At 36.1% G+C, this 14,586-nt stretch overlaps 1 protein-coding gene across 1 annotated transcript in view; it reads left to right on the forward strand.

Moving 5' to 3' along the window:
• The first annotated feature begins 5,592 nt into the window (after window positions 1-5,592).
• Window positions 5,593-14,586, forward strand: part of LOC149086532 (uncharacterized) — a 59,470-nt gene continuing 50,476 nt past the window's right edge. The window contains exon 1 of the mRNA XM_089256000.1: window positions 5,593-5,745. Coding sequence (XP_089112126.1) covers window positions 5,602-5,745 — 144 coding nt within the window. The 5' untranslated portion in view covers window positions 5,593-5,601. The remainder of the gene's footprint in view (window positions 5,746-14,586) is intronic.

Here is a 14,586-nt window from a genome sequence, read left to right on the forward strand (position 1 = left end):
ATCAACTATGTTCAGTGTGGATTTTCGAAGAATTGCGCGATCCGCGATAAAAACAATTTCAAATGATATTTTTTTTTGAATACAGCTCATAGCGTAGCAAATGCTCATTGATGTATAGATTAAATTTCTGAAAAAATGTGTCCAAAAGTGACGTTTATATTTTAATTTGAATGTTTTATAAAATGTTTTTCAGCAAAATTTAATGAAAAGTATGAAACATAGAATAATAATATGAAACATATAATAGAGTTCAAACACACTGAGATTTGGTTTTTATATATTAATTGATGAGAAAGTTATATATATATATATTGTATGCATATTATACATTATTGGAACATTTGTCATTCTGCTTAACACATTTTTGTATATAATAATGAAAAGGAGGAGGTATATAATCATGGACTATCATTTTTGCTCTGTTCTTTTTTATATTTTGATTTTTATCACGGAGTATCATTCACATTGCTATTTTTCACATTTTGATATTTTCAAAAAAATCAGTTCAGACATGAAATTTGTAATTTTTTAAGATTTTCACAAACTTCGATTGCACGCATGTGAAACTTGTATAGAACTTACGTAAAAATGTATATGAAATAAAAATAATAAGGTATATAATCACAGGAACTTGCATTTTCTTATATAATATATTACTATTTTTGGTATTTTAACATCAGTTGTATCTGAAATTACTTTCTGTTATGATTTTATGTATACGAAAAGCCTGTGATAATTTTTCAACCGATTGTGTCACTCAAAAAGAAAAAAAAAACGATTGAATGTATGCGCTTTTCATGTTTGTATTTGAAATAAAAGAAATTTGAAGGACTAATTCGAAAATGGGAGTTGTAGGGAAAAAAATTTGTGTCACTACGTTTGCAAAATGTGACTATAATCAATTTTGTAAGCGTGGTGATGCATATTGACTTTTCCATATCCTCATGATTACGAAGCTAATGGATTTTGACTATTCTTGGCGAATGGTAAGTAAAAAGTATATATTAATAATAAAATAATAATAATAATAAATATATGTATTCAAGAAATATATATAAAATGTTATAACTAATAATACACAACAATTAATTTTTTATTGGATAAAATGCAGTCATCATTTGAATAAAACATAAAAACATAATTGCAGGTATAAATTCTTTTTTGAATACTTTTATCAATTCTTATAATATCATGATAGAGTTGTTTTACAAATTGTGAACAATAACAAAGAACCATAGATGAATGTTTAAATTTAACATCATCTTCTTTCGCTATGAACTTCATGTAGAGAAAATATTATACTTCTTGGCATTAGCACTTAATGTACTCAAACTTGTGATGAGAGTCTACTTGCTTCACTCGAAAACAAAGTCGTCGACATTGGAGTCGGATGAAGAATTTATAGAATATCAAAACGCGAAATATATTTCCCTAATGTCGATGGTGGTCCAGAGTCGAACCAGCCTATACTACTGTGGGTGACCAGAAATATTCTTCTCCGGACAAATGACATATATCGTTTGTCTCAAAAAGTGATTGTTGAGAATAAATTTTCTTATTTTGAGACAATCCTGAATGGTATAGCAGTCAATTTCCGTTCCATTTTTAATATGTCTAATGGCATGGATATTGTTTTCAAATTTCTTTATTACAATTGGACCGGTGGTATCAAATTGTTTCGAGTTGGATTTTTTATTTCTGTATAACAATACTGTATGTATTCGTTGTTTTAGATTCTTTTGGTTCCTCCTTATAAGTGACTTTTTGGAAGGCCGAGGTATTACAATCTAACTCGTCTATCATGACATATGAAGATGCACTACTTCTACTTTACCGCACACCAACTCCGGTTATATATCACCATACTGCAATTTTCAACCAGAGGAGTTGGGTGAAGGCTCCATCCATCGGTGGTCTCCCCAGGTTCGGTAGGTAAAGAACTTGCTTCTAATGTTCTATGCCCGGATTCGGGCCCATGGACCTTGATGGTAACCTTCGTAGTGGCAGGCGAACATCTTACCACGGCGCCACTCAGGCAATGAAGATGCACTGTCATCTTCGTTTTCATTATGTGAGGTTAACGAAGTGATTTTTTGTGTTAAAGGAGAAGAAATTCTTGGACATGGAACTTGTATCACCTTTTTTCCTAGTTGCCAAAGTTGTGTCGCTAGTTGTAGAATTTTTTTTCTGGAGTATTTGTTTTCTTCTCAACATTGTCCGAAGTCTGAGTAGAAGCATCTTTTAAATCATTATGGGAGCCAAGAGCCCATAAATTGACAATTTCCAACGATTTTCCCGCTTTTTTCCGCATTTGTGTTGGAATTCCACATTTAAACGTCTTGCCTTCGCCTGTGGAATGTCTTATGATTTGTATGATCACCTGGAAGATGTCATAGATGTTGACGACATTATTCTTGTAACGCTCTTGGCAATGATTTCCATCCAGTTTTGTTCAGAGTACTTATATGATATGGATTCTGTTTAGTTCTTGCCCTGTGGGTATTCAGGAACTTTTCAGGACTTTTAAGGTCACGAGTGATGGTGCCGTTCTCTGGATCCTGTTTGTCAGATTCAACTCGTGGATTTGAATTTTCCGTTGAGTTATCAATATCATCTTCGCCTCCCAGCTTATTTCCCATCATTAATGTATTTATCATTATTGTTTCCAAATGGTGAGATCATGTAGAATTTGGATGAAATGACATTAGTAGAAGTAAAAACAAATGTCTGAGATCCTAATAACAATATGGAATTCTGTTTCTCTGACTCAGTTGTCTGTGCTTCTATTTCCGCTTGCAAAGGTACGTGGTTAGAGACCGATGCCGGGGACGATGACTGTGCATTAGTACCTCCTTCATTACTGAGCTTATATGCATCAGTTAATTCTACATGATGTCTTTTCTCTTCCATTGATAGCTCTGTGATAATGTCCATGATTAAGTTGTTGATTTCTCCATTGTTGTTTGGAGTACAATGGTGATCATTCGAAAGTCCAACAATACCAGAGAATATATCTGATACAAGAAATCTTGGAGAGTCCAAAAGGTGATCATCAACATTTTCATCAGTTTGAGCTTTCACCCCAGAAATTTCATCTTGTACCTTCAGTTCAGGGTGTATAATAGAGTCGGTATTGAAATTTTGACCATCAGCAAGAGGGTCCTTTTGCTCAGATGTTGTCTCTGTTTTAAGAGAGCCTTCTCTTGTCTCGGTTTCAAATATGGACGACGTAGGTGACATCATTTCAATATGGGAACTATTGGAACACTCCGTCGATCGTGTATGAAGATATTCCGTCATTGAGTCTTGTATTACCTGTTGTTGCAGGTAGGATCTAAGATAATACCTTGATTTCCTCCCCGTTTTTGTTGTAATTACAATCCAAGTCCAATGAGACATCGAATTCTGTGCGGTTTTTCATAACTTTTTTGAAGATGGGTTAAATAATAAAAATAGTTTCAAAAATATACGAAGAACACTTTTTTTTTAGAAATTTTTCAAATTTTGCCAATTTATGAAATGTAAAATTGGATGTCAAACATTTTAGCTATACATACATATAAGTTAGTATGCAAATTTTTTGCTTTTCTTCACAACCAATATATAAATTGTTATATTCAACCTTGGAATTTGCGAAATTGACAAAAATTACTGAGCTGCAAATGCCACAGAAAATTATAGTGTATCAAAGTAATGTACAAATTAATTAAAGACCGTTACAAAACGAACAAATGAAATCGAGCCAATAGTTTTCAGGATAGTAATGTCGGTGGCAACAATTTTGTACTTTAGCTTGGGCAGATCATTAATATAACCACAAATACAAATTTTCCAAAATATTGTATGGCAGATAATAATACCAGAGGCAAAAACAATAGGAACATGCTGCATTGGGCTTCCATTAATTACAGCAATTTATATTTGATACATAGGTGGAGATAGACTTGGAAGTCTGGGGGGGGGGGGCAAGATGATGATGATGTCAATTCATATATACATATACACATTAGAGCAGTTGACTCCACCTTTGACGCTGGGAAGGGCAATGCCCCCCCCCCCGTATCTCCGCCTATGATTTGATATAATTTTGAACTCAACTGGCAGTTTAGCTTTTGTTTACATTTTCAACCATAGAGGTCGCCCATGTTCGTTGTCGCCGAAAAGTTTTTTTCTTTTTTGGAAGGGGGGGGGGCGCAGTGTCATATTCACAGTTACTATGTTGACAGTTATTTTTCAATTATGTTTAAATGAAATCCGGGGGGCGTATTTATTCATTTTCGATGAAAGTTTGAAGAAACTCACCCAATGTTTTTCTCTTTCCAATCCCTTTCTTTCAACTCAGACCCAACGGTGACCGTTAAAAATTTTTGCCACGGTGACAGCCTCACGGTGGAACGGCAATAACTTTTGAATTTGTAGACAGATTCCCTCAAACAAACACCAGAATACTCCTCACACTTTCCTACGTACATTACGTACAAGGGCGTAGCGAGGGGGGGGGGGGACTTGGGGGTCTGGTCCCCCCCCCCCCGAAATGTGAGAAAATGACCGAAAAAAGGGAAAAAGATGGCCAAATCCATTGTTCTGTCACTTTGGTCCCCCCCCCGAACGAAATTTCTGGCTACGCCCCTGATTACGTACATTTTATTACACAATTTTTTATTATAAGCTATTAAATAATCAACAAAAGCAGAGAGCGCTGAAGATGGTGACTGACGATGACGAATCTAGATGGCGCTCCTATATATAAAAAAGTCTGCCGTTCGGAATCGGCAATGATTGTAGGTCCTCGGGTCTAATTAGCCCTCGTGTGAATGACCGTGGTGGATTCATAAGATGCCACTGTATCTTAACTGACCAAAAGGGGCCCAAGGGCTTTGAGTCAAATAGGATCATCATTGGAGAATCTTATTTATTCTCAGATAATTTTTCCACTACATCAGTTTTCATTAATTCTCAAAGAATTTTTTTCATTAAATACTAATTTTCATTAACTCTTAAGTTATTTCCTTGTCAAATATGAATTCTTCCTGAATTCTGAGAAAATATTCTCCACTGAATATGAATTCTTCCTGAATTCTGAGAAAATATTCTCCACTGAATATGAATTCTTCCTGAATTCTGAGAAAATATTCTCCACTGAATATGAATTCTTCCTGAATTCTGAGAAAATATTCTCTACTGAATATGAAATTTTTATTAATTATGAGAAATTATTTTTTCATTAAGCATGAATTTTCATAAATCCTAATTGCTCCCACTAAACAATCAAATTGCCCCCATTGGGAATCAGGGATTTGGAGTAATAGTTATCTCATAATTATTGTCAAGACGGCTACAACATAAGACAAAGTTGAAAATTCAAAAATGAACAGCATCTAATCGATTGAATAATATGATAGCATTTCTTGGACTTGGTGCCGCGAGTTAGTCACCACTGGTCTAGAATTTATTTGTTTCAATTCGGAGAGAATTTTTTGGACGAGCTGATCATTTTTGATTGGAGCAGGAAGGAAAAAGAAATAGTTGTCGCCAGCATTGGTGGCGCGCGCGCGTGTGACGGCATTCGTTTGCAGTGCTGCATTGATCGGCATTCGGCAGATGATGTCGCGACGAAGGGTGGAGGCTCTTTTCTTGCCGGGTAAAATTATAGTAGGAAAGCTTGCCGCTCTCAAGAAACAACACCAAGAAAAGCGCAAAAGGAAAGTCACAGAGAAGCAATTGGCTCATTTACATCAGAAAATCGTAAGTTTTAATGTTTATTGTAACTTATTTATGTGATGGATTATTGACGATTGCTCTAACATTGACCTTCGGATTCAGGAGCTGACTGGAATGCCGCGGTGCAGCGGAAATGATCTGCTATCAAAAGTGAATTGTTCATATCTGGGGTTGAAAGGAGGACCGTGTCTGAGAGAGACATTTTTTATCAGCCGTGAAACTCTTGAAAAATCTGCTCTTCGTTCTGCCGTCTTAAGAGCATAATGGGGCTAAGTAACTAAGTAATTTTTCTGAGGCTCCTATCGAGGTTAGAACTTACAAATACCTTCCCACCAGTTGAACCCCTTCGCTTACAAGCGATTGGTAAGAAATTCGGATGCTCTCTATTTGACGAATCGTTGATAAAAATGGTAACCTTGTCCTAACCTAACCACATGTTAGAAAAAAGAGAAGCAGAAGAAAAAGGAAAAAACAAAACAAATGAAAGAGTAAAACAATATAATAGATAAGTTCATAAGGATGGAGGTACAAAGTTAGATTTCTCTTTTTTCACCCTCACCTTACCTGTTCTCTTTCACTCTTATAAGAAAGATACATCATATGAGGAAAAAAATCGCTATTAGGGTATACAAAAAACCAAGAGGAAAAAGTTATAGAGTAGCAACAAAGCTTCGCGATGATGAGGAGAGAGAAAAGAAAACAGACAGTACTTGTTTCAATTTGTTTCATTGGCTTTTGGACGCAATATTACGTTCTTGATCGTAAAGTAGTTGAATTCTCGAAAATGTTAACCTGATACAATTTTCATGAGGCCCCTGGGCCGTGCTCGGGTGAGCCGATGAGTTAAGACGGCATTGCATTCTGCATAGCATCACTTTTTCTTAGGGCTCGTTCGATTAATCGGGCCGGTTAATCGATCAATTGTTAATCGCAGTTAAAGATTTTAGTTGAGTTAATCGATTCGATTAAAATTTTTATTACAAGTTTGTGAATTAACTTGATTTATTTGAAAAGACGGATAAGATGTCTTATGTGAATGATGTTCTACACGGAATACTTTGGAGTGGCTATATTGAAAAATATTTGAATGAATATTTTGACCAAATTCGATTCAACGAAAACTTATGATTTTAATTTTAAATCGAATTTGATTGGAGTTTCAGAAGACAAGACCAAAATTTATTGTGTTCACTATGAACAGTATTTCTCGCATTCTTGGAGGCATCAGTTCGTATCGCCTCACAAGTAGCCTACCATGCGAGAGGAGTTTCTAGAAAAACAAGCACCAATATAATCGAAAGTAGTTTCAAAACCTGTGAATAATAACCAAAAATAACCGTTAAAAAAACAAGATCCAAGTGAAGAAATTACAAGTTTTGGAAATTGTTATGTTCAACGTATTAAATTACTTGAAGCGGCAGGCTTAACTTCTTAACCTATTCTTATATTTGTTTACATCTACCGAATAGGTGAGTGAAATGAATAAATTATATTTTTATATCATCTATATTAATATTATATGATCACAAAAAATATTCTATTAAAATTCGATTAAAAAATTGATTAACCAGTTAAAAATTTTAATCGATTCCAAGCCCTACTTTTTCTATATATCTACGATACATCCTACACTGATGAATGAAGCTTTGAATATTTGAAATACAGATATAAAAAAGGGGGGGGGAAAGAAAACCATTAATTTCAGAGGGGACGGTGAAGTAGGTATTTTAAACCCGTGGGTGCGCAGTTCGCGAGCTCTATATCAAAGATTATTTTACTCCTAAATTAATTCGAGGGGTGCTCGATCTCGTGCTTCAAACCTACAAGACCTCGAGTACTCCTGGCTGTGACGGCACCAATAAATTTAATCCACACTTTCATCACTACAAACAGAAGTTTGAAAAAAAGAATCCGTGAAAGATGAGAATCCTAATAAGTGTAATAAGCAATCGTCTATGAAATCGAAAATAACTTGTTACTTAGTTGTTTGGAATGGTCGACAAAATGAACATCTTTGCAGAAACGAAAACGATATCTTTGCAAACACATTTAATAAATGTTAAAAGTTAGGCTTTACACACGACCAGTATTATTAGATTTATTTATGAGTTTAGTCTTTTTAGATAAGATAGTACTTGAAACATTACAGTTTCAAAAATAATTAATTCACCAAGATTATCTCGGCGTTACCCGAATCATCTCAAAATGGATTTTTTAAACTTTTCTTTATGATATGCTTAAAATTTTTCATAATTACAGATCAGACGGGTACAAAATAATGTATTCTGCGGTTTCATTTTCTTGTATGTATTTTAATGTATTTCTGCGGTTCAATAAGCGGTTTCAAATACAAAATACAAATACAACGCCACAACAGACAAAATGCCCAACGAGGTGGCTGATAAAAAGATGCCCATAAAAATATGGTTGTCATATATTTCAAAAATACAGTAACCCAATTAAAAATGCAATGAACACAAATTATAAACAATATATACACATGATAAAATATTATACAACGCCCATAAAGAATACTTATGGTTGTCTTATTCTAAGAATGGATAGCTTCTCGATTTACCCCAACATGTTTATCGTACTTCTTTTTAAACGTGTCAATTGTGTTACAATTTACTACCTCCGGGGGTAAGCTATTCCATTTATTAACAACCCTATTGGAGAAAAATTCCCTGCGACACCATAACCTTGCATTGTCCCTCACCAATCGATACTGGTGTCCCCTTGTAAAAGCAGTCGATTGGCGGTGTACTAAATTTTTCATAATGTTCATGGTCCATCCTATCCATCCCATTGAAAATTTTAAACACTTCGATCGTATCTCCTCGACACCTGCGTTCATCCAATGTAAACATATTCAAAAAATGAAGTCTCTCTTCATAACTCAAGCCCCGTGTGCCAATAAGGACACGCGTAGCTCTTCTCTGCACCCCTTCAACCAAGTCTATGTCCCTCTGTATAGGTATGGTCTCCAAAACCTTACAGCATACTCCAGTCCAGGACGAACTAAGCCTCGAAAAAGCGGAAGAATGACTTTAGGAGAACGCGAAGAGACCTTTTTGAAAATGAGACCAAGCATTATATTCGCTTTTTTGACCACCGCTGAACAATGTTCAGAAAACCTAAGTTGCTCGTCAATGAGAATTCCCAAATCGGTGACCCTAGTTGAACCCGGGATAGTGACACCATTCAACTCGTAAGAGAACCGTGGGTCGTTCGAACCAAAATGAGCGACCATGCACTTATCTACGCTAAACGTCATGCTCCATTCATTTGCCCATGCTGCAATCCTGTGTAAGTTGGTCTGGAGCAACTCCCTATCGCTTTCATTCCCGATTACCCCCATTAGCTTCACATCATCTGCGAATTTGTTAGTAATCCCATCGATACCCTGATCGAGTTTGTCGATAAAAAGTGAAAAAAGTATGTGGCCAAGGACACTTCCTTGAGGAACTCCACTTGTGACGTCTGTCCAACCAGAGAATTCCCCGTTCACCATAACTCGTTGCGACCTATCTCTTAACCACGATTCTATCCAATTCAGCAAGTTGCCCCCTATTCCAATCTCTTGTAAACGCTTCAAGAGTTCGCCATGTTGGACCCGATCGAATGCCTTCTGGAAATCAAGGTAAACAACGTCGACATTTTTGCTCTTACCCAAAGCCTTAGTCACGTAATCATAGAAGCAAAGGAGGTTAGTTACACACGACTTCCCCTTCCTGAACCCATCTGATTATCCGACAATACATTATTCTCGTCTATCCACTTCACAAACTGCCTTTTGATGATAATTTCCAAAATTTTCGAGAGGGAACTCGTCAAACTCACTAAACGATAATTTAACACCGCTTCTCTACTATCCTTCTTAAATATCGGAACAACGTAGCAAGTTTCCAATCTCTTGGGATGATACCCTCAGCAACACTACTCCTGTATATCTGTGCCACTGGCCCCAAAAATTCATTAGCACATTCCCTGAGGACCCTGGGATAGATATCATCTGGTCCTGGTGCTTTGCTTGCACATACATTTCTTAGAAGATTTAGGACCTCCACGTCTTCTACTTGAATATCGTTGAGGGTTTTATTACCCCATGCAACACATGTATACCGAATATCATTATCTCCATTAAAAACCGACGCGAAAAAGTCATTGAAATCACTACACATGCCTACATTGCTCTCTACCCTAGAGTCTCCTATCGAGAGGGGGCCAACTGCCCCCTTACATCCATTATTGACGTATCGAAAAAATGATTTTGGGTCAGAGCCAATGTTATCTGCCAACCTAGATTCATTTTCCTTTTTACTATCCCTTATCGCTTTCTTCGACAGTCTTCTTTTATCAGTAAACAATGATACGTCACCTCGTCCACTTTCATACTCTCTGAATGCTCTTTTCTTTTCAAGATAAAGGTTCCGCACGCTATCCGTGAACCATAGAGGGTGCGATGTACAAACACGCTTTTTTTCGAACAAAGGGTATGACGTCATGCAAAACAGAGGACAGCTTCGTACTAAATTCTTCCCATTGACTTACCACCCCTACTGATTCCAACCGGTCTTTGAAAACTTCAGCTAACCTTCTTGTCAAAACATCAAAGTTAGTTCTCCGAAAACAAGGAACCAGTCTTTTGTTATCAACCTTACCCGAGGAAAAGTTACAGTGAAATCTGACGATACGATGATCACTGGAAGAAAACTCTTCCCCCACCGAAACATGTTCAACTAGATCCTCAGAACTAGTAAGAACTAAATCCAAAATAGCAGTACCCCTAGTGACTTCTGATACATGCTGATACAAAAAATTTTCGAGCACCAACTTAAGAAAGTCTCTTTCATACTGATTTCCAGATGAAAGGTCCTCCCACTCAATACCTGGGTAATTGAAATCCCCTAGTATGAGAACCCTCTTTCGCTTACACATGTAGGAAATTTCATCATGCAATTTGGCGATGTAGTTTTGATCCCTATTCGGTGGATTGTAACAAACCCCAACAATAAGTTTATGAGTTATGAGTTTCATTTTCTTGTATGTATTTTAATGTACTTCTGCCGTTCAATAAGCGGTTTCATTTTCTTGTATGTATTTTAATGTATTTCTGCTGTTCAATAAGCGGTTTCATTTTCTAAACTACGATTTCTGCGAATGAACGTGATTTCTTGCTTCCTGATTTGTGATGATATCGTTGGATATTTTTCCCCAAATTTTTATTTGTTTAGTGTTGCTGAGTGTAAGTCGTTTGCACCAGCTTATCATTATGATATACATTTATACGCATAATCAATATCATAAGAGTCTTAATATTAAGATTTGTCCACTTATTAATATAAAGTTTGATCTTATTATATTTTGGACTGCCACAGAAAATAATTTAGTTGATTTCCTTAACATGGCAATCTAATTGAAAAACTCGGAACTAGCAAGAAAAAATATTCTGTCTTCATAGCTTAGATGTAGAGCACTCATTCCGCATACGAGAGATCGAGATTCGAGTCCTCCATGGAGGCAAAGATGAATTTTTCTTTCGAAAAAATCAGCATCTCTATACGTTATAGCCACCACCACTAGACCAACTGAACTGCAGCACTCGAGAGAACCTTGCTTATACCAAGATTTTACATCTGCACCGTGGTATAAAGAATATTAAAAATGGCATAGCCGTTGACTTTAATTCGATACATTCTAGCCAGTTTTCCGTACTGTTCCGTATCACCAGTTGTCTGAGAGGACGACAATATATATAAATATTGCTGTCTTCTCAGATATACTGGTTCTATATACAGCGGTACACAAATCGGATTGTTTTCTATTTCCTTAATGTTTACTTTGTGAAAGTTCCTCAAGTTTTGGTATTTTATACCTTTAGTTAATCACTACAGGTTACCAAATTATGATTTATTTATACACTACAGAGAGTACAAACCAAATTTTGCATATATCCCAAATGGGGCCCGACTTGAACGATAGGCTACTTTAAAATTTCGTCAGAGCAGGGAAAATGCCCCAAATGGGCAAAAAATTGTCGGGCAACAATGGTTTTTGGGCCTCAACAATCACTTTCGGAACGTTTACTTTGGTTACCGTGGTTCCCTAGCAATGGGTTTCAGACGTATATATGCCTTTACAATGGTTTGTCAGTTCTCTAATCCTGTTACCATATGTATAATAGTTTATGCCTTTATAATGGTTTGCCACTTTTTCAATCCTCCCAGTAATGAGACTTTTTGAATAGATGGTATAATCATTATCAGCATCACTTTGAGGGTCAGGCAAAGGATGATCCCCATAGAAATCAGTGTTAAAATTGTCGATTTTACTGTAGAAATGCGGAAATTTGGTGGGGTTTTTCCGCCACATCAATAATTTTAAAAATTTTATTGAATTCTAGATTTTAGAAATATTGAGTTCGCTTAGAGATATACGAAGCCCAGGAGATTAAATAGGAAGTAATTAACGCCGGATCTACTTTTGCGTTGGATATCCATGCAATGACATTGATTTGAACTTTTTATTTACATCTTCTCGAAGAACGAACATTAATGTCTCCGCGTATTATCTTTTAATATTCAACTGCATAAATTCATATAGTTTAGGATGTTTTAAAATTAATTATGGGCCCATAAAGTACATCGAAGAAATTCTACAACTTTAATTTTAAGCATTTTTGGAAGCTTTAACAGGCAGAAATAGATAACTTGAAGTTCAGGGGGGAGGGAATCGAAATACCTAGCGCCCATAAAATAAGGGTGGGGGGAGACTATTCATTTCCACGTTTCTTTAAATTTAGATTTGTTTATTTCATGAGTCGCCTAGGAAGTCGCCATATTGCTTAACTTTAGACACGGTTTGCATGTCCCTCAAAGAAAGAGGGAGATATCACGTGATCCAAACAGCCTCATTGAAGAAAACCCGGGCAGCGCCGGGTATTATAGCTAGTTTGTTTATAAAAAACATCCTTTCAATTTGCTGAACTTTATTTTATATTGATGGAAAAGACGAATTGGTTTTTATTCAAGAAATCTCACGAAAATTTACTATCCTGAACTTGTACAGATCACATTCATTCCGAGCAATACAATGTGTTGATGAACCTGATTCAATTTTAAAAATCATATATGCAGAGATGTGTTGAGATTGGCGATATAAATACTGTACTAGAACACAAGTGCTCGGATTCAATCCGATTATCAGGATACGTTATCCAGCCGCGGATTTACCCCTTTAATTCTGAAAATTACCTCACTCCAACTCCTGCTTCTATCATACTTTTATTCGTAACTTTTCGTTAAAATTAAGGATTTTTTTTACTCCATAGAGCGGGAGAGAGAGAGAGACCTGACAGATCACCCCCGATGATACTTGCGTAATATTTGAGCAGTGGATACCGCTTATAATGTTTTTCAAAAACCATCGCGAAGAAACGTTGTAAGCGGCCTTAGACTGCACTCATAGTGGAGTGAAGAGGTTCGAGTTAAAAGAATTGCGACTAGGAATTAAAAAATACATAGGGGTGGAGGAAGAAATATTCGCACATAGTATGGGAGGAGGAGGATAGAGAAAATGACCGGAGGGGTTCTGATATGTAAGGCTGCATTCATAGTGAAGCGAAGAGGTACGAGTTCTAAGAATTGTAACTGAAAGAAAAAAAATTGAATGGGGGTAGAAAAAGAGATATCCGTGCATAATGGAAGAGGATAGAGAAAATGTTGGAGGAGTTATGAAATATAAGGGTGTGATGATGATGATGATGATCCCTCCACAGAAAAGGACAAGGAAAAAAAAGGAGAAACGAACCAATCAGCAGGTGGCGAAAATCAGTAGATCGAGCGGAAAACAAACAAGAAGAAATGAAGATAAAAAATGGAGAGGTAGTGAAAAAATATCTTTTGAATGTATGACATGACTTTTGAATGACAAAAGTTTTGTCATTTCATCTCTTTCAGAAATACGAGAAGGTTCCCTTAAATTTAATTTCACACACTGGAAAAACCTTGTTAACTTTTGCATTCTTGAAATCTTTCTTTATAATGGAATACATATCCGCAAGCAGATTAAAGGAATACCAATGGAAACCTGCTATTCGAGCTCCCTTGCCAATCTTTTTCCACACTTCTATGAACAAAAATCCAAATTGCAATACAACTTTGTTGGCTTTCGTTACATTGATGTTCTAATCATTTTCAACAAATTCAATTTTAACAGCATTTTCCCCAACATGCATCCTGAAGAGCTTTCTCTAAAGGAAACCACAAAAGACTACATAATAATGTTCCTGGATATGAAAATATACAAAAACAACAATAAATGGGAAATAGGTGTTTAACGACAAAAGAAAAGACTTCGATTTTTCTGTTAACAGTTTAAGCCACTGGCATTCAAACATCAACACCAAAATATTCAGACACACACTCATTTCACAAATTTATCCTCCTCCTCCTCTTTTACTATGCGCGGATATCTTTCCCTCCACCCCTATGCATTTTTTTCCTTCCTAGTCGCAATTCTAGGAACTCGTACCTCTTCGCTCCACTATGAGTGCAGCCTAATTGGCGGGACGCATATAGTCTTATTGGTAGTGCTCCGAGACGTCATTGGTCTCTATTGATGTTGCTTTTATTTCTAGTATTCATAAGAAATTATAGTATCTTCCAGAAATGGACAAATCTCCAAATATTTGCATGCCTGAATGAATATTTTTTTAGATTCCCGAAAATCATAAAAAAATTATACTTACTGGAGCACCAGGCTGCAAAATATAAACGGCCGTAAAAACAAAATAGATATAAAACGTATTGCATACATAATCCATCACAACCAACAAAGTCTTAGCTGGAAATTAAACAATAA

The sequence above is a fragment of the Pholcus phalangioides genome, unplaced genomic scaffold, assembly GCF_987345545.1.
Source record: "Pholcus phalangioides strain wild (caught in Gottingen) unplaced genomic scaffold, Ppha-v1.0 ptg000004l_1, whole genome shotgun sequence".
NCBI lineage: Eukaryota > Metazoa > Arthropoda > Arachnida > Araneae > Pholcidae > Pholcus > Pholcus phalangioides.